Source organism: Nesoenas mayeri (assembly GCF_963082525.1).
Source record: "Nesoenas mayeri genome assembly, chromosome: 13".
NCBI classification, from domain to species: domain Eukaryota; kingdom Metazoa; phylum Chordata; class Aves; order Columbiformes; family Columbidae; genus Nesoenas; species Nesoenas mayeri.
This window is the reverse complement of record NC_137550.1, coordinates 8,303,525-8,327,693: the sequence shown is the minus strand read 5'-3', so window position 1 is coordinate 8,327,693 and position 24,169 is coordinate 8,303,525. Positions and strand designations below refer to the sequence as shown.

General features: G+C 51.8%; 1 protein-coding gene across 2 annotated transcripts in view; it reads left to right on the top strand.

Annotated features, from left to right (window-relative positions):
• Positions 1-8,465: 8,465 nt before the first annotated feature.
• PCDH19 (protocadherin 19) overlaps positions 8,466-24,169 on the top strand; it is a gene marked incomplete at both ends in the record, with an annotated part of 54,549 nt that continues 38,845 nt past the window's right edge. For both annotated transcript variants that reach the window (XM_080352866.1, XM_080352865.1), the window contains 2 exons: positions 8,466-10,606; positions 13,632-13,959. In XM_080352866.1, the coding sequence (XP_080208992.1) occupies positions 8,466-10,606; positions 13,632-13,959 (2,469 nt within the window). The remainder of the gene's footprint in view (positions 10,607-13,631; positions 13,960-24,169) is intronic.

Sequence of the window (24,169 nt, the reverse complement as noted above, 5' to 3'; positions counted from 1 at the left end):
CCTGCCTGCATGCTGGTCTTTGCATCCATTGTTATGCCTGTTCTGCACGGTGCTGGGAACAGCTCGAAGAGCTCCAGGGCCTGGGACAGCAGTAGGAGCCAGTCTCTGCCAGGATGCCGTTACCCCACAAATAAGGAGCAAGCACCATGCAGCGCATGGTCACCAACTGCACCAGCATTGCCAGCACCTGTGCTGCGGTGTGCCGGTGGCTGGCTGGGGTCTCTGCTCCGAGCTGTCCATCCTGCATCCTTCTGAGACACTGCGCTGGGTTCTTTGGTGTGCCAAACCAAATCCTAGCAGACTATTAATCCCTGGTTTGGAACAGCATCCACCCTCGGTTCAGTTATGATAAGCTGTGCCAGCCCTTTCCCCTGCGCCGTGTCTGACATCGTGTAGGCATTTGAAGAGGCCATAACTACAGAAATTGTGAGGCATTTTCCTAGCCTTTTCTCCCTTCTCTTGTAGGTGGTTATGTGACAAATTGCTTTCCCTGACATTCACATCTCTGAAACAGCACTGGTGGCCGGGCTGTGCTGTGGTGCGGGAACATCAGGCTCACCCCAGACAGCACAGGTGGGTGCTGCAATGTGCGAATCTCAGTTTGGTGGATGAAAACAGTCCATGCAGAGATGCTGGGGGGAGAGCTGGGGTTTTGATGGGTGTATTCTGCCATTTCCCTACACGTGCAGTTGCAGAAGTGGGAAGGGAGGAGGGAAGCGTGCCGGGATCAGTGCCTGGACTGCTAATTGCTGGATGTAAGATACAGGCAGGCAGTGTTTGAAATGGCAAACCATGGGATGCTGCTAAGTCAATACCAGTGAGGAGCCAGAGCCAGATTGCCTGATGTCGGCACCTTGGTGGGATGGAGCTGGAGCCTGGCCTGCAAACAGAGGCTGCTCCTCAGCTGGTGCTACACATCTCCATCAGTGGCTCCAGACCTGGGGCAAATCACGCCAGCTGAGGAATGCTGCAGAAATCTCCCAGCTGGTGTTCAGCTCTGGGGCGGGAGGCTGTATATATCCCAGAAATGTGCTCTCCTGTCTGTTGTGTTCTGGGCAGCAGGCTTGTGGCTCTGTAAAGGCAAGCAAGTGTTTGGGAACTGTCACCTCTCTGCCAGTGCCAGGTATGTAATTTCTGCTGGAAGAAGGAAGCATCGCAGTCTCTTTCTCATCCCATGGAGTCAGCAGCAAAATAAGCAGTGTGTCTGGAATGAAGAGGGGAAAAAAGAAGAAGAAGAAAAAAATTGATGAGTAAGTGGTTTAGTTGTATTTGTGCTTGTTTTGATGTTGCTGGAGTGGCTGTGCAGAGTTTGCCAGCCCTGTGTGTTACCTGTGTAGCCATTCAGACCAAAGATACTGCGCTGTTCTGTTTCTCTAAATCACTGTCCTTCCCCAGGTGTCTCTATTTCCCCAACTTTCACAATCTGTTTGTCCATGCAAGGACCTGGACACTGAATTAAGACATCCTATTTGTAAGCAGGGTAGAAAGAGCAGCTATTCTCCCATCACCTAGGATAACTTTCACCAGCAGGCAGATCTCCCACACAGAGGAGTTCGGTTGCCTCTTAATTCATCCGTGGCATTGCTGTCTTGTAAACCCTAAGGCTGTCTGTTCTTCACCTGTGTGGGTAACAGCACGCATTGTTTGTAAATCCAGGCAGGCGTCCAACACGCCATCCTGAAGGTCCACCATGCAACTGTGTGCTGAGCTGCATTGCAGCACTCCTCCAGCTCTGCTCCTGCACACGCTGACGGCACAGATTGCAATTTCCTTGTGCTTCATTTTCTACCCTTCCCCTTTTCTCTTCCTCGCTTTTAATCTTTGCTTAACTTGTTGTGCAGGCAATTGCACGGCATTTAGTGCATGGTGATGTGTGTTTGGGGCCTGTGCTACAAATACAGCTCATTATCTGGAGTGGATAATATTAAGCACTTTTCTCTGTTGGCCATTTGATCACAAGGTTATCCCGTTTGATGGTTTTATACACTGGAATTGATTGCATGGGAAATATTTAGCCAGCAGGGCTGAAGCTTGTGTCTCCCTGCAGGCTGCCAGCTGCAGCCGTGCTGCTGCACCTGGGGGCCAGGGGGACGTCTCAGAGGGTGATGAGCCCTTTTCAGTCCCTCAGGTCAGCTTTTCCTGTAAAACATGGGATCAAATCAATCAAGCTGCATAGTTTTTTTTTTTTGGTCTGATCCTGCAGAAGACAGTGGGTCAGCTGTCGGTGTGCTGTGAGGATGCTGTTTGGTGCTTGATGCTGACCTGGGTGCAGTGGGGATGTGCTGGCAGTGGGACTGACTTACTGGTCCTGGTTCTTGCTGTGGGTCCCCTGCCTGGGTGGGGGCATGTCCCCAACCTGCTCAGTCCCAGCCTCTCAGCTGACACAGCCAGCAGAGATGGTTACAGCAGTGGCTTTTCATAATGTGCCTCCTGAAAAGCAGCCTGAGAATGAGTGTGCTCGTTTGGCATAGGCTGTTGGGTAGCTGCTGGGTAATAAATGCTGGCAGCAGCCAGGATGTGGGCCAGCGAGGTGGGGGGAAAGGCCACGTTGTCTGTAATGGCCCCCTGAATCATGCAGCATTTTTTGCTTTGCATCTGAGTAGATCACATTGAAAAGAGTGGGGTTGGTGATGTTGACTGCCTTTCGCCTTCGTGTTGCCCGGTGCATGCTGCCCAGAGCCAGGCACCGCACACAGTGATGCTGTTCCCTGCGCTGCCTTCACCTGCTTCGTTCCTTAGGTACCTCCACAGAACACCATCCCTTTATTTCACCCTGCTCCCCACATTTTGCTGCCGGGCGGGTTGTATAAATCAAGAGCGTCTCCAGCGGATTTCCTTTGGACTGGCACCAGTGCGGGAGCGGAGCCTTAGCCCCGCACCTGCCACTTTTTTAATATAGGCTTTAAATCTGATTATAACTGCCTGTCTGGCTCTGCATTATGTGCTTCATGATTATTCAGCATTATGTAATCTTTGATAAAAGATGCTGCATCAGGAAAAGTGAATTAAACTATTGAGTGATAGGAGTTTATTGAATTCCTCAGAGCGATGCTGTCCTCTGTTTGGCACTTTAACCTCTCCTGTGGAAGGAGTGTGCCAGACACTGCCCTTGCTAACAGCCAGGAAACCCTGCTGACTTGGATGGAATTGCAGGAGTACAAATAAAGTTAGATTTCAGCTTAGAAAGACAGTTTTTTATAGTCCAAAGACTCAATATTTTACAGCAGTGGTCCCTTATCTGCATTCTGTGCGAACTGCTAACAGAGTTACATGGACAGATGTCTGCAAGTCCTGCGGATGCTCGATAAAGTTTGGCTCTTAGAGGGCTGAGGGGCAGAGCTGGCCAGGCTGTTCTCGCTCCAAACCCTCTTGAGAGTGGACATGTGCTGAATTCCCACATGATGGGGAAAAAAAAGTGTGTTTAATTCTAAGATGAATATTTTGTCTTATTTTCCAAACACCCTTCCAAATACAAAATATTTTATTTTTATCCTTTTTAGGTCTTCCCTTTCTCTTCACACAGCAGATGTCTGATAGGGGTTTTGCTCTGAGTTTTCCTATTTCTTCATTTCCTTTTTCTATGCTACAAGGTTTTTTTTTCCTACTTTGGTGTGATATTAGAAACATTGCTAGGGGGAAAAAAAAAAAGTACAAACCTAAACTGTAACTGCCAACACCCAGATGCTTTGAAAAGCTTTCAAGTTTTGCAGAACTGGATAAGCAAAGAAAGGAAAAAATAAACCTACATCATTTATTTTACTTCACCTAGTAGCTAAAAGGAAAAGGTGCTGGAAAGGGGAAAAACAACACTTCAGAAATGTGAAATTAAAAGAAAGGTTCTGAAAAATTAAAAAGATAAAGTTCCTCTTTGATGTTTAAAACAAATTTCAAAATCTGAAACTATTTTGTTCATGTTTTATCCAGTTCTGTGCTGCACCCAGAGAAATGGGGTGGTGGGGGAGCTGGGTCTGAGTGAGCTTTGTACTCCCTTTGTTGTAGCAGAGGATGCGAGTGGTGGCTCGGGTACCAGCATCGGGGCAGGGTACCAGTGTCTGGGTTGGGTACCAGCCTTTGCTATAGGGGGAGGCAGGGTGTGCATTGAGCCCCCGAAGCCCACCAGCCTGCGCAGCAGTGTGCCCTGGGAGAGGCAGGGCTGAGTCCATCCTGCTGCCCCGTCTGTGGGTGACAGTGGAGGCCAGTTTGCCCATGAAGCCTCTACCTGTGTAGTCCAGTCGTGTGCTGGGAGGCAGGTACCGGCCCTGCTGCTTTGCTGGCCTCACCCTGTGCTCATCCTTTGCTTTCACACCCTGCACAAGGAATGTTTAATAAAAAACCCCAGGCTTGACAGCCTGCTGATACCATAGTTTTAAATATACATGTTTTAGATCCTGAGATTTACTTTTTGACAGGTACAAGAGAGACAGCTATAAATGCTGGGTTGGAAAGGAAAGTCATTCACATTAGCGCTCAAACAAAGGGCTGCAGGCTGCACCACTTGCTTTTAATTAAAAGCTTTCCTTATTTTACAGCGTGGGCAGAACCAGAACCAATATCTTTGTTGCATGCTGCCTGTACCCATCAATGAGCTGGTGAGTGACAGGCCATGCACAGAGAGCTCTTGCATGGGGTTTGGCCAAGGAGGGCATAAGGACCACTGTGTCACCCACCCCTTCCCTCCTTGTCAGGCCACCATGCACTAGCGCTGGGGACATTGGCAGGTGCATCATGATGGGAGTGTTGGGCTTTGAATAAACTAATTGTGTTGCAAGGAGTGGAGCGAAGCTTTTAGATTTCAGAGCCAACGTGTGGCATCTTTATTAATGTGCCTACTTGAGTTCCCTGGGACGCGATGTTTTCTCCTCACCCTGGCCATCCATCTGAGCTGATAATAGGACTATTAATCCATTTTGTTGACAGCACTCACAGACCTCCAGTGAGGCAGGAGATGGGGAGGGGTGGGGCTGCAATCGATGCCTGTTTTCTTCTGAAGGGATTCTGTCACAGCCTCTGGCAAACTGAGCATTAACTCAGGGTGAAGGAATGGACCATTGACTGTGGTTATGGGTGCCTTGCAGCTGGCCAGCTGTGGCCTGGTTTCTCCTTGGTCACCTGGAGAGTGTCCTGCAGAAAGCCATTGAGATACAAGATGCTCTGCAGAAGCTGAATGTGCAGGAGACATTGTGGTTCAGGGTATGTCACACTGTGGATCTGCTCAGCAACCTCCTGCCAGTCACTTAACCCCCTTCCAATCCCCCTCTGTGACTATACAGAGGTGAAGTTTCTCCAGTTTCAGGGCCTGTTCAGCCCTGGCACAGCATTAATCATGTCAATTATTTCCTTTACAGCTGCAGAAATACATATATGCAATAAATAAAAAATGCAGAACTTTTATATATGTGATACATAATGAAATATTTCAGTGGAAAAAGAACTAGAGAATGAGGTGTCTTCCTGCCCAGCTTTTGCTCCTCCACGCATCCCCTGCCAGTGGCTCATTGCAGGCGCCTTTATATTCAGACTGATCCTGTCTGGTTTTAAATATCTCAAGCCACAGAACTTTCTCCCTCCAGGGAACCACGTCACAGCCTCATAATTTTCGCTGTCAGCAGAGGGAATTTTTTCCCCTGTGACATTCAACCTAAATGCTCCATTTCTTCATTTCCTGTCATCCCTTCTGGTGATGCCCCTTGTACTCTATTAAATAATTCTTTCCCTCCCTCTCTATTTACACCAACCAGATCTGTAAGGCTCTTAGTTTGTCTCCCCATGGACAGCTCTTAGCCAAGCAATATATATATTTAAGCCTTTTAATCTTCCTTCAGAAATCAGTCTCTCTGTGCCTTTGATCACTTGTGTGGCTTCCCTCTGAACCACCGCCAACATATCTGCACTGAGGGAGCCCTGTGCTCTGGCTGTGGCCACACCTGAGCCCCCTGGCACCTCCATGCCATCCTTGGACACCAGGGGCTCATCTCTTCCCTGCTGCCCTTATGCTCAGCAGCCTCCTGGGTCCCCCTCGCTGTCTCCCTCACCCCAGGCCCTTTGCTGGGGTGTTGCTCTGATGCTGCTGGCTTGGTTCAGCCATGGTTGCCCCTTCTGCTGTTGGTTGGTACTTGCATTTGCCTCCCAGCTGCACTCACTCACATTTGTCCAAGGCACAGCTCCTTTTACTGCTTCCTGCCCATGTTTCTAATCTCACTAGGCCCTTTTTGTGTTAATTTTCTATGCTTGCTGGAGCTCACAGCACCTCCCAATATAGCATCATCTGCCAAATTCATTAATGTGTAGTTTACTCCCTCTTTCCAGGTCATTAATGAGGGTATTAAATGAGAGCAGACCTAACCTAGATCCCTGCAGTACCCCATAAACACCTCCCCCTGTTTCTAATTACCCTTTGTTTATGATCCTTCAGCCAGGTTTTCAATCCACATGGCACAGTTCAAGTCATCAGAATTAATTTTTCCAAGGAAGACTTGGTGAAGGCGGGAGCAGAAGGTTTGCCCGCTCGCACCGTCCCCACCTGTCGCCTCCCCGCGTCCCACCCCTACTCCCCCGCGGGTCGCGGTGACCCATGCCACTGTTTCCCGGGGAGGGGAAGAAATGCCGAGCAAAGGCTCTTCTCTCCGCTGCCTTGTGCTCCCGCTCCTCCGGGACACGACGATCAGGAAGGGAGGGACCCCGCGTCCCACCCAGGTCTCCCGGGGAGAAGGGAGGGATCTCCTCGGGTGTCCTCGGGCATGACGTCCCTGGAGGGAGTGGTGTCCCTGGACAGATGTCACAGGGGATTGTGTCCCGACGGGTTGTGTCCAGGGGGACGGTGTCGGTGGATGGATGCGGTCCCGGGGGGTGGTGTCTCTAGATGGGGTGGTGTCCCGGGCCCAACCAGCCGGCTGCCGTGCCGCTCCGGAGCCGCCCAGGCAGGGGGCCCTCCCAGGGCCGGGCGGGTTCCCGGCTGCGCCGTGCGCGGTTCGACCGGTCCCCGCCGCCCCGCGCCGCCCGCGGCGGCCACTAGATGGCGCCGTTGTGCCTGGGAAGCCGCGGGGCCAGACGGCGCGGCTGGGGCCGGGCGGGGGGCCGGAGCCACCGCCGCGGGGGTGCTCGGGCTGTGCCCGCGGGACGGCTGCAGCGCCGAGGCGTCAGCTGGGGGCCTGTGCCGCGGCAGCTCCGGCCTGGTAGGTCGTCCCGCTGCGTTCCTCGCCGCGGCGCCGGCTCGCCGCTATCGATCGGCGGGCTCCCGGGGCGGTTTGCCGCAGGGACGCGCCGGCACCCGGCCCCTTTTTTAATCTGGGAGTTCGTAGCTGAAAGGCTCCAAACTGAGCACCACATGCCGGAACCCGCCGAGGGCAGCACCGCCCACGTGCCCCGGGCATGGTGACATCTTCCCAGTGCCCCCTGTAATTAGACCACGGAAACGTGAGTGCCGTGCGCTGGAGAGCCGAGGTAAGGCACTGGCACACGGACAATGGAAGTTTTGTTTGATTTTTAAGAGAATACGGTATTACGGTGCTTTCCCCAATAACTAGTAGTGAGCAGTCAGCGCTGCTGCGGCTGGAACCGCCCGGGCGAGTCTGCGGTCCCGGGTCCCACGCCGGATCTCGGAAGACCCTGCCCGGCGGGGTGGGGTGCGGTAAAGCCGGAACGGGGCAAGCTGACTCCTGCCCCAGAAGGAAACCGACTGAGCGGGCCTGACCCCCTACCCGGCCCCGCCGGCACCCACCCTGGTGTCCGCAGGGACCCGCCGCTGCTCTCTGCGCGCCCGCGGCGCTGAAGAAGGAACCGCCGGTGACCGCGGCCACACAGCGGCTGCCGCGGCGGCCCAAAGCGCCGGTGAGCCCACAGCTCCCGGACACCGAGCCGGGCTCGGCGCTGCGAGGCAACAGGCTCTCGGCACGCAGCAGCCACTCCGCGCGGCTCCGCGCCCCGCTCGGGCTCCCGGCCGCGCCGCTCCGCGGGCCCCGCCCCGACCCCGCCCCACCGGCCGGGAGCGCGTCTCAGCGCGACCCCATTGGCAGCGGTGCTGCGCGCCGGCCCCGCCCCCGAGCGCCTATTGGCCGCCACTCACGGTTGCCCGCCCCCGCACCGTCCGCCGCCGCGCCGCCCGCCGGCGCTCCGGACTGCGGGCAGTGGCGTGCGGCCGCCGCAGCGAGCGCCGGCGGGAGCGGGCTCGGCTCGGCACAGCTCGGCACGGCTCGGCACGGCTCGGCACGGCACGGCACCTCTTGGCTCAGCTTCCCGCTTCAGCTCCTGGTCCCGCACGCCATGCCCGGCCCATGCGCGGCGCCGGCGGTTCGGAGCACCTGAGCGGGCGGCGTGGGCGCGGGGGACCGCGGCTCCGGTGCCCGCACCCGCCCGCCGTCGCCGGGGCAGCCTGGCGGGCGCTGCCCGCATGAGGGTGGCGGGCCGCTGAGACGGGCGGCCGGCGGCCGTCGGGGCGCGGCCGGTGGCCGGTGGGGGCAGTGGCGGCGATGGGGGCTCTCCCGGCGCTGCTGGGGGCCGCCTTGCTGTGGGCCGGCGCCGGGGCCCTCGTCAACCTCAAGTACTCGGTGGAGGAGGAGCAGCGGGCCGGCACGGTGATCGCCAACGTCGCCAAGGACGCCCGGGACGCCGGTTTTGTGCTGGACCCCCGGCAGCCCACCGCCTTCCGGGTGGTCTCCAACTCGGCCCCCCACCTGGTGGACATCAGCCCTGGGTCTGGGCTGCTGGTGACCAAACAGAAGATCGACCGGGACTTGCTGTGCCGGCAGAGCCCCAAGTGTGTCATCTCGCTGGAAGTGATGTCCAGCTCCATGGAGATCTGCGTGATCAAGTTGGAGATCAAGGACCTCAACGACAATGCACCCAGCTTCCCCACTGACCAGATCGAGCTGGAAATCTCAGAGACGGCCAGCCCTGGCACCCGGGTGCCACTGGAGAGTGCCTATGACCCGGACTCGGGCAGCTTTGGTGTACAGAGCTATGAGATCACCCCCAACGACCTCTTTGGACTGGAGACCAAGACTCGAGGCGATGGGTCCCGCTTTGCTGAGCTGGTGGTGGAGAAGAGCCTGGACCGTGAGACCCAGTCTCACTACAGCTACGTGATCACGGCGCTGGATGGTGGTGACCCGCCCAACTTTGGCACAGTGGAGCTCAGCATCCGCGTCATCGACTCCAATGACAACAACCCGCTCTTCGAGGAGCCGGCCTACACCGTCAGCGTGCCTGAAAATGCTCCACCGGGAACGCCAGTGATCCGCCTCAATGCCTCTGACCCGGACGAGGGCACAAATGGCCAGGTCCTCTACTCCTTCCACAGCTACGTCTCCGAGCGGGCCCGGGAGCTCTTCCAGATTGACCCCCAGAGTGGCCTCATCACAGTGAGCGGTGCCATTGACTATGAGGAGGGTCACGTCTACGAGCTGGACGTGCAGGCCAAGGACTTGGGGCCTAACTCCATCCCTGCCCATTGCAAAGTGACCATCAGTGTCCAGGATGCCAACGACAACCCACCCCTCATCAACCTGCTCTCTGTCAACAGTGAGCTGGTGGAGGTGAGCGAGAACGCCCCGCCGGGCTACGTCATCGCCCTGGTGAGGGTCTCAGACCGTGACTCTGGGGCCAATGGGCGGGTGCAGTGCAAGCTCCTGGGCAACGTGCCTTTCCGGCTCCAGGAGTACGAGAGCTTCTCCACCATCCTGGTGGATGGGAGGCTGGACCGGGAGCAGAGGGACCAGTACAACCTCACCATCCAGGCCAGGGACAATGGTGTCCCCTCCCTGCAGGCCACTAAGTCTTTCACTGTCAAGATCACTGATGAGAATGACAACCATCCTCACTTCTCTAAGCCTTATTACCAGGTCATCGTGCAGGAGAACAACACCCCAGGGGCCTATCTCCTCTCAGTCTCAGCCAGGGACCCTGACCTGGGCCTCAATGGCAGCGTCTCTTACCAGATTGTGCCCTCTCAAGTCAGGGACATGCCTGTCTTCACCTACGTCTCCATCAACCCCAACTCTGGAGATATCTATGCTTTGAGGTCCTTCAATCATGAACAGACGAAGGCCTTTGAGTTTAAGGTCTTGGCAAAAGATGGGGGTAATCCCTCCCTGCAGAGCAATGCCACTGTCAGGGTGATTGTCCTGGATGTCAATGACAACACCCCTGTGATCACAGCCCCACCACTGGTCAACGGGACTGCAGAGGTGTACATCCCCAGAAATGCCGGGGTCGGCTACTTGGTGACGGTGGTCAAGGCAGATGACTATGATGAGGGTGAAAATGGCAGACTTTCCTATGAAATGGTGGAAGGAGACAGAGGATTTTTTGAGATAGACCAGGTCAATGGAGAGATAAGGACCACCAGAGCCTTTGGGGAGAACGCAAAGACAGCCTATGAGCTGATTGTGGTGGCTCATGACCATGGAAAAACATCTCTCTCAGCTTCTGCCTTGATTTTGATATACCTGTCTCCAGCCCTGGATGCCCAGGAGTCCATAGGATCTGTTAACCTCTCCCTGATTTTCATTATTGCCCTGGGGTCTATCGCAGCCATTCTTTTTGTCACCATGATCTTCGTGGCAGTCAAGTGCAAAAGGGATAACAAGGAAATCAGGACCTACAACTGCAGGTAAAGACATCTTTGTTTCTGTGCACCTGCTGGGTCTGCTTTGATTTTTGCAGTCACAGTAACTTTTCAATTTGCTGCTGTATACTTGTCGGGGGAAGGGTGGTGGGGTGGTGTTAAATTTGCTTTTGGAACAGAAGTGAGGTTTGCATCCCTCTGAGGAAATTTCCTGCAAAGCTTTAAAAAAATTATTCTCTGGGAGAAGCACAGAAATCTGTGCCGAGTAGCGAATTGACTTAATTGTGTAGCTTGACAATCTGTTGCAGCAGCATCCCCAATTTTAGGCGCTCAGTCGCAGGAAGGGGGGGAGAACAGTGTTGCAGCGGCGTGGCTGGTTCCCCTGGGCAGCTGCCCCATCCCCAGCACGGCTCCCCGGCCTTGCGAGGGGGGAAAAGCCCCCCCAGCCCACCGCAGCAGACGGGGCGAGCGGCCGCGGTGGCATCCGTAAGCCCTCGCTCGCCGTTCAAAAGAGCCATTGTGCACCCGATGCGGCTCCTCGCCATGGCTGGTGATGGGGCCAAGCGGATAAAATAGTGGTTGAAAATCACCCGGTTTCCCCCTGATGCGCCGCTCCAGCAGCCGCTTGGGCTGGGAGCGATGGGGCGAGGGAGGATTTTTGCAGCGCTGCGTTATTTTTTGCCCTGGCGTGGATGCGTGTTCCCGGGTCCGAAATGCCGGAGGGGAGGTCAGCCCCGCGCCCGGAGCCGCTGAAAGGCTGGTAGGGGAAATCCAGTCCCCTGAATATGTAACAGCCCGGCGATTATTGTCTCTCTTTTACTATTCTCTGTGTTACACAAGTTAGGAGACAAATGCTAACCACACATGAATATCAATCAGATGCCATAAAAGAGCAGCTGCAATGCCTCATAAATGGTTTAATCCTGTTACTAGTGAAATAGCCATGACTTCTCCATTCCTTCAGCACCGAGTCGTTTCAGAGGGGAAGGATGGAAATTAATTTCGCTCTACCTTGGAAACGCACGCTGGCCCCCGGCGATTCTGCGGCGCAGGGGGATGTGCGGTCTTTAAAGTTTTATTTACGCAGAAATAATGCCGGATGGTTTGGTTTTTACAGTGCGTTTTCACAGCGTAAACTCCATTTATAAGCCTTTTTGCTCGATGGGGGGAAAAATCTGCAAATAAAGGTTGGTCTGTGTTGTATTATGGGATGTCTAGCTTCAAGTGAAAGCTAATATACCAGATTTCTTGCCAGCTCGGCCCATTAAATGAGAATAAGACATGAATGGATAAAAATCACATTGTGGTGGTGCCCCTAACAGCTTCTCACATATGTATAAGCCCTGGGTTTACTGTGATGGCTTAGGGATTAATGAAGTGCAGTTTAATTAAATAATTGGTCAATAGAGAAAGGACAGCAAAATGAATGCCTGCAGGAAATAATTGGGCTCTTGCATTGCCAAACTTAAACATTTAGGTAAACAAAACAATTAAAGCTTCATCAAGCATTGTTAGACGAGTCAGCAGCATATAGATTGTTGGCACAACAGAAATCCCTGCCTTCCCCTGATTTATTTGCATGCTCAGGGGGATGCTTGGGCCATTATCAGGGTGCCTCCGAGCAGGAGAAATCAGCTGCAGAGGTGGAGGAGCACCAGGTAGGCTCAGCTGTGGCCGTGGGGCACCCTCTCCCCGTGCTGGGTACGTGCCCTTAGCATTTGCCAGTGCCTTATTTTAGAGGTTCTTCACAACAGCTGCTGGAGAGTCTTCATAAAATGTGTTAATTTATGAGGCACATAAGGTTATATGAGAGCTGTTCGGCTTGGTGGCATTTTCATGCTCAGGCAATTAGCTTTCTGGAACAAGAATATTTGTCCAATATTTGCCTTTCTAGATAAACTGTATTATTTATTCATCCCATTATTTCTGTTGCAGCTATTGGATTTTCTTTCTTTCTTTTTTTTTTTTTTTTTAATGCTGTTATCATAACAAGAAGAGCAGCAAAGTCCTGACTTTCAATTGTGTATTTCTGACTGTGGGCAGCATTTGATGTGCTTTCCTGGGAGCTGCCCAGCACTGAGCACGCACAGATTTGTCTGTGGGGCATTGGCTGGGACTATGTTGCTCCCCATGGAAAGAGGAGTCACAGTCACTCTGAGCAGAGCTCACCCAGTGAATGCAAGGTGCAGTCATATTTGTTATTATTTGCTAGGGTGGTGTTTTACCATAACTTTTTTCCTCCGGTGTTTTTGCAGAAGACAAACAAGGCACTTCATCAGTTGATTCTTTTGACAGGTGGAAAGCAAAGAGGAAAAGAAAAGCAGAGAAAAACAAGCTTGCAGTAAAAAAAAAAGGTCAAAAAGGATCATTTCTCTTTGCAAAACACAGTTGTTGTTCTCCAGTTTCTAGAAGGCAAAGGCATTTCCCAGAAGAAGGGGATGTGCATGTCAGGGGGTGAGGGAGGAATAGGATGCGGTTGGAGAAAAGATTTTGTGTTATCAGGTATTATCAGGAGATAGTCAAAACACCAGCAACTTGGATAAAGCATTAATAAACAAACAGCCTTTGGAATGTGAGAGAATAGAGCTTGCCAGCTCGGACTGCTTCTGGGTCTGCTTTATTTACTGCTGTGGAAAATGAACTGGGAAAAAAAATCTGCTCTTCATTCTGAATTTTCATTAGGGGACCAAATTAAACCACATTTAAAATCCTTATTATGCATGGAAATGAATGCAGGTACCCTTTTCAGTTAATGTATTTTAACATCTTAATTTTTCTCTTCTGCAGGCTGGACTTTACTCCTAGTAACTGATATCAGCAATTATAAACACTAGAAAATAACAGAGACATTCTCCCTTCCTATTATTTTTCATATTTGACTTGAAAACTTAATACATATGAAAATAGGATAAAGACCGTGTTGTGCCACCAGACCCAAATCATGACGTAATGTGCATGACTAAGAAGCCCACATGGAGATGGGGGCCAAGCCCTCGGGGTTTCTGCATGTGTATTTAGTGGGGCAGGGTTCGAAATGCTCTCAGCTATTCATTTGCCTTCTATCCCCCAGAATTGCAGAATACTCCTACGGGCATCAAAAGAAATCAAGCAAGAAAAAGAAAATCAGCAAGAATGATATCCGCCTGGTACCGCGGGACGTGGAAGAGACGGATAAAATGAACGTTGTGAGCTGCTCCTCTCTGACTTCATCCCTCAACTACTTCGACTACCACCAGCAGACCCTGCCGCTGGGCTGCCGCCGCTCCGAAAGCACCTTCCTCAACGTGGAGAGCCAGAACAACAGGAACGCCGGCTCCAACCACATCTACCATCACACCTTTACGGGGCAGAGCCCCCAGCAGCCCGACCTCATCATCAACGGGATGCCGCTGCCGGAGGTGAGTGCGGGCGGGCAGCCCGCGCCCCTGGGGCATTCCTAACGGGTTGGCTCGTGGACCACGGCGTGTGGGTCTGTTGGTGTTATTGGTGCCGACACGGGACGCCGAGCGAACATGCAGCGGTGGTTTCAGTGTGTGCGACACCCCGGGGTGAGGGAGCGATGGAGGACAGGCTTGTGGGTCCTGGGGCAGCCCCAATGTGGTTATGGGTGGATGTTTCACCCCTAGACACTGCAGAGACCCCCAGAAGTGCCCAGGCAGGGATGCCGCTGCTACCGGGCCAGGCCAGGCTCTCTCTGTGCTGCTGGGAGGCTGGATGTGGCTATTTTGCAAGTGGATTTTGAGCGTGGTGATGCTCGAGGGAAGAGACACTTGTTGCCTTCATCAGAGTTTTGCTAAAAGGTTGTTGAAAGTGGTGTTGGTGGCTGTTGCTCTGGAGGCAGCGGGTTGTGCGGGGGACACAGGCAGCACAGGGTGCCATGGTGTGACCGCCTGTCCTGGTGCTGTCCCCTCGCCATGCAGGGCTGGGACACCCGCCCGTGTGGGAGGGATGCGCGGAACCTGCCAAAGGCAGGGAAAGGGGCCGCTCCGATCCACGCCATCCTCATCAGGTTCTTCTAATTCATCGGCTTTCCTGTACATCACAGGCATCATTTAATGTTGCTTGTTTGTCTTGCTTTGAATTATTGTTTGGTATTAAGCAAAACAATCAAAGGTTTGTCATGTTTCCTGCTTTGAAGAGAATAACAAAGCTGAAAAAGCAGCTGAAATATTTATGGCTTGCTCTGTTTTGTGTTCAGTGTGCTGGTGTAAATGCAAAATGATGCTGCTGAAGACAGTGGAGCTGCTTCAGATTTATACTTGCGCTGTGAAGAGCAGAGCCTGGCTCTGCAAGAGTCTGCAGGGCTGCTGGAGAGGGCTGGTGCCGGCGGGCCCGATCCTGCCGCATTTGTATTGGCAAAACTCTCACTGAACCCTGATGTTTAACCTCTGGTAAGGCTATAGACCCAGCTCCCGAGAGATCATGTACTGGCGTTAGCCCAGTTTTGGGGTGCTCCCAGCCCAAATGCTGGTCACTCAAAGCAGAGGCGCAGCTTTTAGTGACCTAACGGTTGGGAAGGGATTGTTGGGATATCTGTGGCAGGTTGCGGGCACTTGGCTGCTTTCTTCTCCCCAACCTGCGTTCCAAGCCTCTCCTGCCCTGGGGTGTGCTGATTCCTCGCTGTACAGCGTTGCCTTTTCCAGCAGGGGCAACCCAGTGCTGGTCCAGAGAATTGAAGCTAAATTTAACTTCTGGTGTTGGTATAAAAGCTGTAATAGAATTTCTTAGCAATAACTGAATGCGAATGGCATGAGTGTAAGAACTTATATATTCTACTTACGTGTATCCAGCCGTAGAGCTGAGTGGGCTCTGCTACTCCCAAATGTCATGATGGGGAGAGGCTGGGACTTTGCATCCGAGCAGTTTGGGTTAAGCCTGTTTCTGGTTAAATAAAGCAGAAGAGCTGCTGCATAAGCCACCTGCTCCTTGTGCTGGGGCCAAGCAGGCTGAGGGTGGGAAACACCACCCATCCCATACTGACAGATCCCCATCGATGCTCAGGTTTGCCTGAGCTCTTTGCTGAGTACCAGCTGGGGCTCAGGCTGCCCAGTTGCCTAGGGGGTGCATCCCAAGGCTGTGGGTGACCAAAGCTGTTGGGATGCAGGGGATAGTGGTCCTTGAAGAATTCTCAGCCTTCCTGGAGCTTTGTCCTTTGGAGAAGGGTCTTGAGTGCATCTCTGACTGGTGCCTTGCTGAGGGCACTGAGCGGTGGAGCACCCTGTCAGCCTGTGATTCACTGACACAGGCAAAGTTCAGTCATAAAATCCATCACACATCGGCTTTAGCCAGAAGTGCGTGCTGGCAGCGGGAGGTCTGTGGTGCTGGAGGGGAGGGAAGGACCGTGGGGAGCATCATATCTCAGCTGATTGAAGTTAACAGGCAGCTGCAGGCAGAAGGCAGCGCTGCCCGCTTTCCTCCCTGACACAGCAGTTAGCCTGGGGTCCAGTGGAATGGGCTCCCCAAAGACCCCACCGCCTTGTGCATCCTACTGTGAGGCAGCTGGGACGCTTGTTGTTTCTCTCCATACCTCCAGCTTGCACCGTTTCCCCATCGCTTGTGCAGGTGGGATGCTCTACAAAGAGCTGGTGCCTCGCCTGAAGAAATATGTCTCTTGGAACGAGTGCCATGGACTGTCAGCTTAAAATGTGTCCTCCAGCAGCCCTGTGAGCACGCAGGAGGGCAGCCGAGGGCTCTCCAGTCCTGCTCAGGGACCAGCATCTCTCGGGTGCGTGCTCAGGGAGATAGCAGCATGTCCTGGCAGGGGTCTGCTCGCTCCCTGAGGATGCTTTAGGACAAAATGGCAGGGCCAGGGCACAGGGAGGAGAAATCCCAAAGGGAAGTGTCTTGGAAGTTTGGTTTAGGGTGGGAACTTTTTTTTTTGGCAGAGAGCATCTCTGTAAGGCTTCCAGCTGTTGCAAGGGAAGTTGTCCCACTGGTGGTGTGGGCTCAACTGGCTCCTAAAAGTCCTGAGGGTTAGGAGGCTCAGCAGTGACCGGAGTGACAGCCCTGGGTGACACAGAGGCTCCACAGAGGAGCATCACAGCCTTGTACCCACCGTAGCTGTCGCTACCTTAGCAGGTGCTGTTGGTGTGATGATAAGCTTATAAAGTGTGCTATTGGTAGAGCTCCAGGTGATGAGGATTTAATAAATTACATTCCTGCCCAAGTCTGGAGTTTCCAGAGCCAAACCGTTCCCTGCAGTGCATCCAGCGGGACTTTGTCTGGGCTGGTTTGAATCGCCTCCAGTGACAAGGCTGGTGTTTCCCCTGGGAGCCTTTACAAGGTGTCAGCATTGGGGACATATCGCTGCTGCTCCACCTAGGAGTGACTTTTCCTGATGGGAAGGCAAAGCATCGGTTGATAAAAGATAAAATCTGGAGGTAAACATGTCGCTGGCGGTGTCACTTAGCATATGATGGTTGTGGCTGGGAGTAAGCGATTGCCTCTGCAGACACGCGCTGTCCTAGCAGCGGTGGGTTTGCGTTGGCTTGATGTGTAGCTGGTCTTTAATGTGAGGCTCATTTACTTTAACAGTCAGGAATGCTGAAATAAAAGTCCCTGAGGATGGGTTGTTTGCGGAGCTTCAGGAGCCGTTTCCTCGGCGGCAGGTCAGCAGTGCCGTGCTGGCGGTAATTGGGTTCGTCAGTAATTGGGTTCGTTGGTGCTCCCCACCTTTCCCTGCTGATCCAGAAAGGATTAAACAGTGGCATCTGCCGGGGCTGCAACCCCGCTGTGAGGATGCAAAAAAAAGTTTGAGACAATCCTTGGAAAGCTTTTCCCTTCCAGCGGGGGCCGGGCTCGGCTGCCGGCTCTGCCTGTGCCAGGGCACGGCTGCCAAGAGAGCATCAGGAGGTGGCAGGGGACATCCTGGGGGGTTCCTGGCCCCGCTGGGGTTCAGTGGTCCCTTGGGTGCTGGGGTACCTCTCCAGGATCCCTGCCTGTGGCCTTTCAGCATCCTCATGTCTGTAGGCAGTGATGGCAAAAAGCGTTTGCGAGTGGCTCTGGTGAACGTGGCTGACAGCGGGAGGCTTGGCCCCCGTTAGCGTTTCAACTTGTTTTGCAGGAGGGAGAGTGGGACATGTTGGAGCTGCGAGGGCATTGCCGGTCAGAGGCTTTGCTTCTGCCCAGGGCTTTTTATTTCTTCCTGCTGAGCTGGAGGAGAAGTCAGCTTTGAAACCGAAAGGGCTTGCTGTCAGTTTTTGCATGTGTATTACTGGAAGTTGCACCAGGAGATTAAAAATCAAAATTAATAGGAGCCATTAGGCAGCTTCCTTGATAAAAATGCACATTGCATTGGGGTGGTGTGGAAACCGGTCTGAATGCTGAGCCTTTTAGGATCCCTGGGACATGACTTGCATGTAGAGCAGCCACCCTTGGGTAACACATGCCTGAATTTTTACTTTGTGGTTTTAAAAGACAGCAATTTGCATGTAATGGCTGCATCCGTGTTTTCAGAGGTGGTTTTACATCCAAAATCTGCAGTACTTTTGGAAACGGTGCTGAAGCATCACGTGCTGCCCCAGGACAGGGAGCATCCCCCGGGGCATGGCGGCTTCTTCTGCCCCATGGTCTCACCTGGGGCTGTGGTGGTGGCCGGTCCCTGGCAGGACCCAGCGCGGAAGGGGTGAGGAGATGTGAAATGGGAGCGGGCAAGCCTTGTTTGAGAGGCTGGACGTCCGAAGCTGGAATTAACGTGGCGATTCAGGAGAGCCCGATGGCTCCCAGACCTGGGTCCGGCCCTGGGGGGGATCGTGGCTGTGATGATCGGCTGCCTCCTGAGCTGGTGGCCACCATCAGTAAGATGGGGAATTACTGGTTTTAGTGATAATCCTGGTCTAATCCCCCAACCTTGATACACTCCTGCGTAATCCTCACTCACACTGATTTCGTTTGGGCTCCTTGTAGCAGCGGGGATTATTTGAGTGAGCAACAGTTGCAGGATAGGGCCCTGGTGGTTTCAGATATGCTTTTTACTACCTGGAAAGCCTTCTTCTTGCTGTAGGAAATGGTTTTCTAAGCACAATAGAGCAATTTTCGTTTCAGGCAGCTCCAGCAGTTTCTGCTCTGGCTATCTGGCGGTGTTAACTAAAGCACATTTCTACAACACACAAAGATTTTTGTTTTGTAAGAAATGAAATCAGCATGGCTGTTCCTCTTTCTCTGTCATTTCTCTACTTGTCAATTCTTTCTTCCCCTCCAGCTTATCCTCCTCTTCTCCACTAGCCTTAAAAAGCCCCCAAAGTGTCTGTTATAATCACATTTTGTGTGTTACAACCAGAATGAATGTACTCACTTTAATATGCTGGGTTTGAGGAAATCAGTTTCTGTCTGGTATAACAGACAATTCGTTATAAACCATGCCATTTAGAAGTGAAGGGCCTTGCTTTAGTGTAACGCTAGGGAAACGTCAGGATACATAATTGGAAGGGATTTGGCTTGCTTCTGAGTAATACTATGTATAGAGCAGGGAAAAAAAAAGGAGAAAAGGAGATAATTTCCAACCCAGAGAAAGTTTGTGGTGCTGAGGCATGCCAGGCTGTTGAAATAAGGCTTATTTTCAGCAGAGATAATAATTAAAGCATTATCAGCGATGATGTTCGACTAGTCGGAAGGCTGATTTTGCAGTGAGCGTTGCCAGTCTTGTTTTCTCCTTGGGAGGTCACTGTAACTCAGCACTTTTTGTGCCTGCGATGCGCAGCGATGGGTAAGCACAGGTCAGGGCTCCCATCAGTGCCCTGCATCTCCCTGCCCCTGCATCCCTGTCCGGGAGCTACCCGCAGCTTTTATTCTCTGTGAGGCAGCCGAAGAGGAGCGATGCTTCCAGCTTTAGGTAGTGACTGGAACCCCAAACCTCCCTAGATGTTCTCCCTACTCACTCCAAAATCTGTCCTGAAATCACAAGTCCCATCCAGCAAATCCCTCGGCTTAACTCCTCCCAAAGCGTTTTGTGTATCGCTGCACATTCCCTGACCTCTTTGAGTGTCAGAGGCTGACACGATGGAAATCAGCAGCTTTTTATTTCATTCCAAGGTCAGCTGGACCACATTACACATCTCCTGACGTAACTGCTCCAAGCTCTCCGTTTGGAAAAATTCTTTTGAATACCTTGCAACAGAGATAAATGCGTCACCTCCTGTTCACATTTAACCACATCTCTCACCGATGGCCACGCTTGCTGGGCTGGTTCTTAGATGAGCCTGTAGTTCAACACTGTTTGGCTTTTGGATGGGTGATAGCGGGTTGTGACACCATCCCAGCACCTCTTTGGGTTTTCCAAGGGTTTTCCAGCCCCTAGGGGGGTCCTGGCAGGGTGGGACCGAGGGGGTTTGCTGCAAGGGTCCATGGAGGAATTAGGGCTGTTGTTGGATGTGGTGGCAGTAGCCATGCTGTATTTACAGTAAAACCCCTCTCCTTTGATGGCAAGACCTATATATAATGACACAATGATTATATAGTTATATATTACATATTGTATATTACATGTTATATACTATATGTGATAATATACACAATATTTTTATAAGCATATAAAAAGTGTATATAGAATGTTACATGTTGTACCCAGTTATGTAAATAAATATACAATATGGCATATAACTATATAACTAGATATATATAATTTGTTTTTATGCAATTAGTTTGGGTTTTATGGCTCACTTTTACTGAAAGTAGAGAGGCTTGTCTTGTTTTCCTTTTAGTAAATTTGAATTTCTGATGCATATTTTATTTCTGATGCCCATCTTACTTGTCAAGTCTATAGAAACAGCAAACAGCTCCTACAACTATATTTACATGGCAGACAAGAATTTTTCCTTAAATTAGGAAGGATTTTTAGGACTTTTTTTTTTAATTGCATCCAAAGGGTTGTCTCACACACTATTTATGGCCTTCCTTGTAGTAGTTTCCAAATTAGCTCCTGTTGTATTGAGCGATTTGAACTCTGTGGTTTCTCCCTGTCTTTTACTTTGCATAAAGCACACATTGGATGCAAAGGCATCATTAAGGCCAAGTGCAGGTCGCCTTTGAACAACCTTATGCACATCTGCTCGGAAGAGCCGTATCTTCCAGCTGCCACCTCCCAAAGTCCCTCCTGTGGGCTCCTCCCAGGTCCCTGGGCTCCTGCCCTCACTGAGGGTGCCCTGCTTGGATCTTTCCTAAATTCCCATTATGGCAAGGGCAGAGCCCTGCCTGCCCTTCCTCCCCTGCCCACCTCCATCTGCCGGGGCTTTTCCCCAGCACAGGTTGTGGGTTCTCCAGCAATGAACCCTCCATCTCTCCTGGGGACCTCTCACCTCTCTGACAGTGGCTTCTGCCCCCATGTGAGGGCTCAGATTTGGGGACACCCTGCCCGCTCCCCCATTCCTGCCAGGCTGCCTGCAGGGCTGGGCATGGCCTCGCTTCAATAAGTGATTAGGTATTGCTCCCCATAGAGGCTAGAAGTTGAGTTCCAATCATTCTCTGTTAATTAAAATACAGGATGGTCTTATTTGTAGCATAAATAGTTGTAATCTGTGTACTTATAAGTGTAATTATAATGTAAATTAGAGCGTGCTCTGAATTGGCAATGGATGGGGTGCTCTGCAGGCAGTGCTACCCTTGCAGGATTGTCTACTGGGGTGCCCCATGGTCCTGGTCCCCACTGTCCCCAGGAGATTATCACCCAGGTCTCAGTAAAGGGACATAGGGGCTGTAGGTGGCTCCCGATTTCCCTGTCTCTGCTGAGACAGAGCTTGCCCCTGGCACCCCTTGGAGGTTTTTGCCAGAGAAGAGACCACAGCTTCGTTGCTTCAGTGTCTCCCTCTAGTTTCTAGACTAAATTTGGAGTGAAGTAATGGCTTCTGTCAGCTGGACAAGTGATTAGTACTTAGCCTCGACGTGACTCGCTGTTTAACACGGAATTACGGAGAGCTTTCATTAGGTTGGCGAAGGTGTGTGTAGTGGCTGCGGATGCTGCAGCGGACAGATGTGCATGACAGGTATTGCACTTCGCACATCTTCTGATAGAAACCTCAGCACCCTGCAGGTACCCCCTGCCACTCCTCCTCCTGACACCCAGTAAATCAGGTAGGTTTGGGATAAGTAGTGTAGGTTTCTGTGCATGGGAGCCGTGTAGATGGGGTCCTTGTCTTGACACTCTGTTGGCCACTGGAGATCTGGATGTGAATCCTTCCTGGTTCTCACGGGGATCTGGAGCTTGTTGGATTATCCTGTTGTTTGTAACGGCAGGTGTATGCCACAGGGCAGGTTTTAAAATTCCCGTGTTGGTGGATTGCATTAACCCATCCTAAGTCAGGTATGTAAAATTCCATTAAGCGAAAACCCTCTGGCATTTTCTCACCCGTGCTTGAGCTCTGCAGGCTACGCTAATGCAGTGCGTTTGCTCATCTATTAGGAGGATGATGGCTTTAAAATAATAACATTTATCTTTGGCAGTGGACTTACAATAGTGCATGCCGAGTACAATTTTGTGAAAGGCTCTGCAGATGTTGCTTCATTCAATCTGGGTCAAAAAGAGTGCTTAGAATCATAAAGGTTAGAAAGAGATCAAATAATTTGGTGGTTTTATTGCTGAATAATGTACTTGGAAAATATCATTCACCATTATTAGACTAAGTGAGTACAGAAAACACAGGACTCAATAGTCATTTCTCAGTATTGGCTGATTTTACTGTTTTTATAATGTAGCTAAATTCCCTGTTATTGATTCTAGCATTGATTATAGATCTGGAAATCTAAATGTATGTGCTGGTGGGAGCACATGGGAGTTGGACAATTAGGGAATTAGGCTTCTGCACCTCTCTGCAGCGCCTGGCAGTGGGCAGCACACTCGCGGCACAGATTGATACTGCTTTTGGGGAGCTGTTGGGGTTTTGGGGAGCTGTTTTTACAAGCAAAGACTGTAGAAACAAAAACAAAACGCAGGAAAACCGCCCATTTTATGTGTGTTCTTTTCCATGCCTGCGAGCTTATGTAAACTCAGTCACGCGAACCCAGATGGGCTGGGATGCCAGCACCGGGATGGGGCTCGGTGCCCGGGCCTGCGACTCCTGTCACCTGCTCCCTCCCGGACTTTTCATATTCAGATTCACATCTGGATGCTCTGGCAGGGACCCAGCTTCGGTGACATTTAGTAATCAAATCCACACGGCTGTTGGCTTAGAAACAGCATCCAAACCTGTATGCCCGGTGAAATGTTTTTCCAGGCATTTGCGAGCAGTTCCTCTGCTTTCTTGTTCAGCCTCCCCACGAATGTGTCCCCTCTCTGGGGTGAAATACCATGCTTGGGCTGAGATCCTATCCCAGATGTCAATTTGTTGCAGGGGCTGGGTTAGTGAGAAACCAAAGCCATGGTCCCATATGGGCTCAGCATCCCGTGGTGAGCTCGTGGACCAGAGCTGGCAGCATCGTGGTGGGAGCCATGGGCTTCTACCGGGCTGGGGCTCACTCAGCTACACAATGGATTCCTTTGTTCGGGGTGGGAGGGGGGAAAGAGACAAATTTTGGAATATATTAATCTCTTGTTCTGTGCACTTAGTTGTTGTCAGCATTAGTATGCCATTAACACATGCTCATTAGGAGGAGAATGATTATACCCTGCAGAATATGGGGGAAACCTTCATTAGGCACTAACATATTGAACCGAGCTGCAAACTTCACTTGGGAAAACTGGAGAAGGTTCTGCTCAGCATCAGGTTTCCCTAATTTCTCCTTGTTGGTCTGATAAAAGTACCTCGTCTTCTAGCACGTGCTTTGGGCCAGGTTTGTGGGTGATATGCTGGTGAGCCTGGGCTCAGGCTTCAGCACTGAAATCCTTCTCGGGACCTCAAATCCATCTTCTCGCAGGTCAAAGATTTCCTCACAGGAGCTTATTTTGGCAAATGAAGAAGATGCGAGCCCTTGTCCACCCTCTGTGGGCTGTACTGCCTCCTTAGCCTTAACAAGATGAAATCCCCGCAGAGCTGGGAGATGCTCCGGGAGCAGATTTGTTGAGAAAGGAGGTGTCATTTCTACATCCTCGCTTTTCACACTGTAACGACATTTTAAGCGTTCATCTGGCCTTGCTGCCTCCAGTCTGAAGCCATAACCTGCCATGTGTGACAGGGCAATTGCTCGCCCCGGTGATGATTACAGCGGAGCCCGGCGTTGCTGCCTTGTTTGCTCGGCTTGAGGCATGTGCGTGGTGCTCTCTTAAAGTCAATCAATAAGAATAATTGCAAGTTCAGGTGGGGCTGAGGGAGCAGAGTGCTGTAGCAGACAAATATTTGCAGATTAAGATCCTGCTTACATGCAGATACCTCTTGTGATAGGTAACAAGGGATGGACAATAAGGACCATATGTGGTATTTAATCAGAATTTATTCTAAATGGGGTGATTTCATAGATTTCCATGGAGCTGACAGCTGTCCCCTGTATTAAACGTGAGTGTGCTGCCTTTGTCCTTTCCCCACTGCCCTTTCTGCCTGGGGTTTTGCAGGATTTTACAGTGTTGACGGCGGGGCGTTGTGGTCCTGTCCCCCCTCACCTCTGCCTAGGTGCAGCCAGAGGGAATCCTACAGATCAGCAAAGGAAAAATGGTATTTGATGGGCCTGTTTTTCCCATTGTGAAGG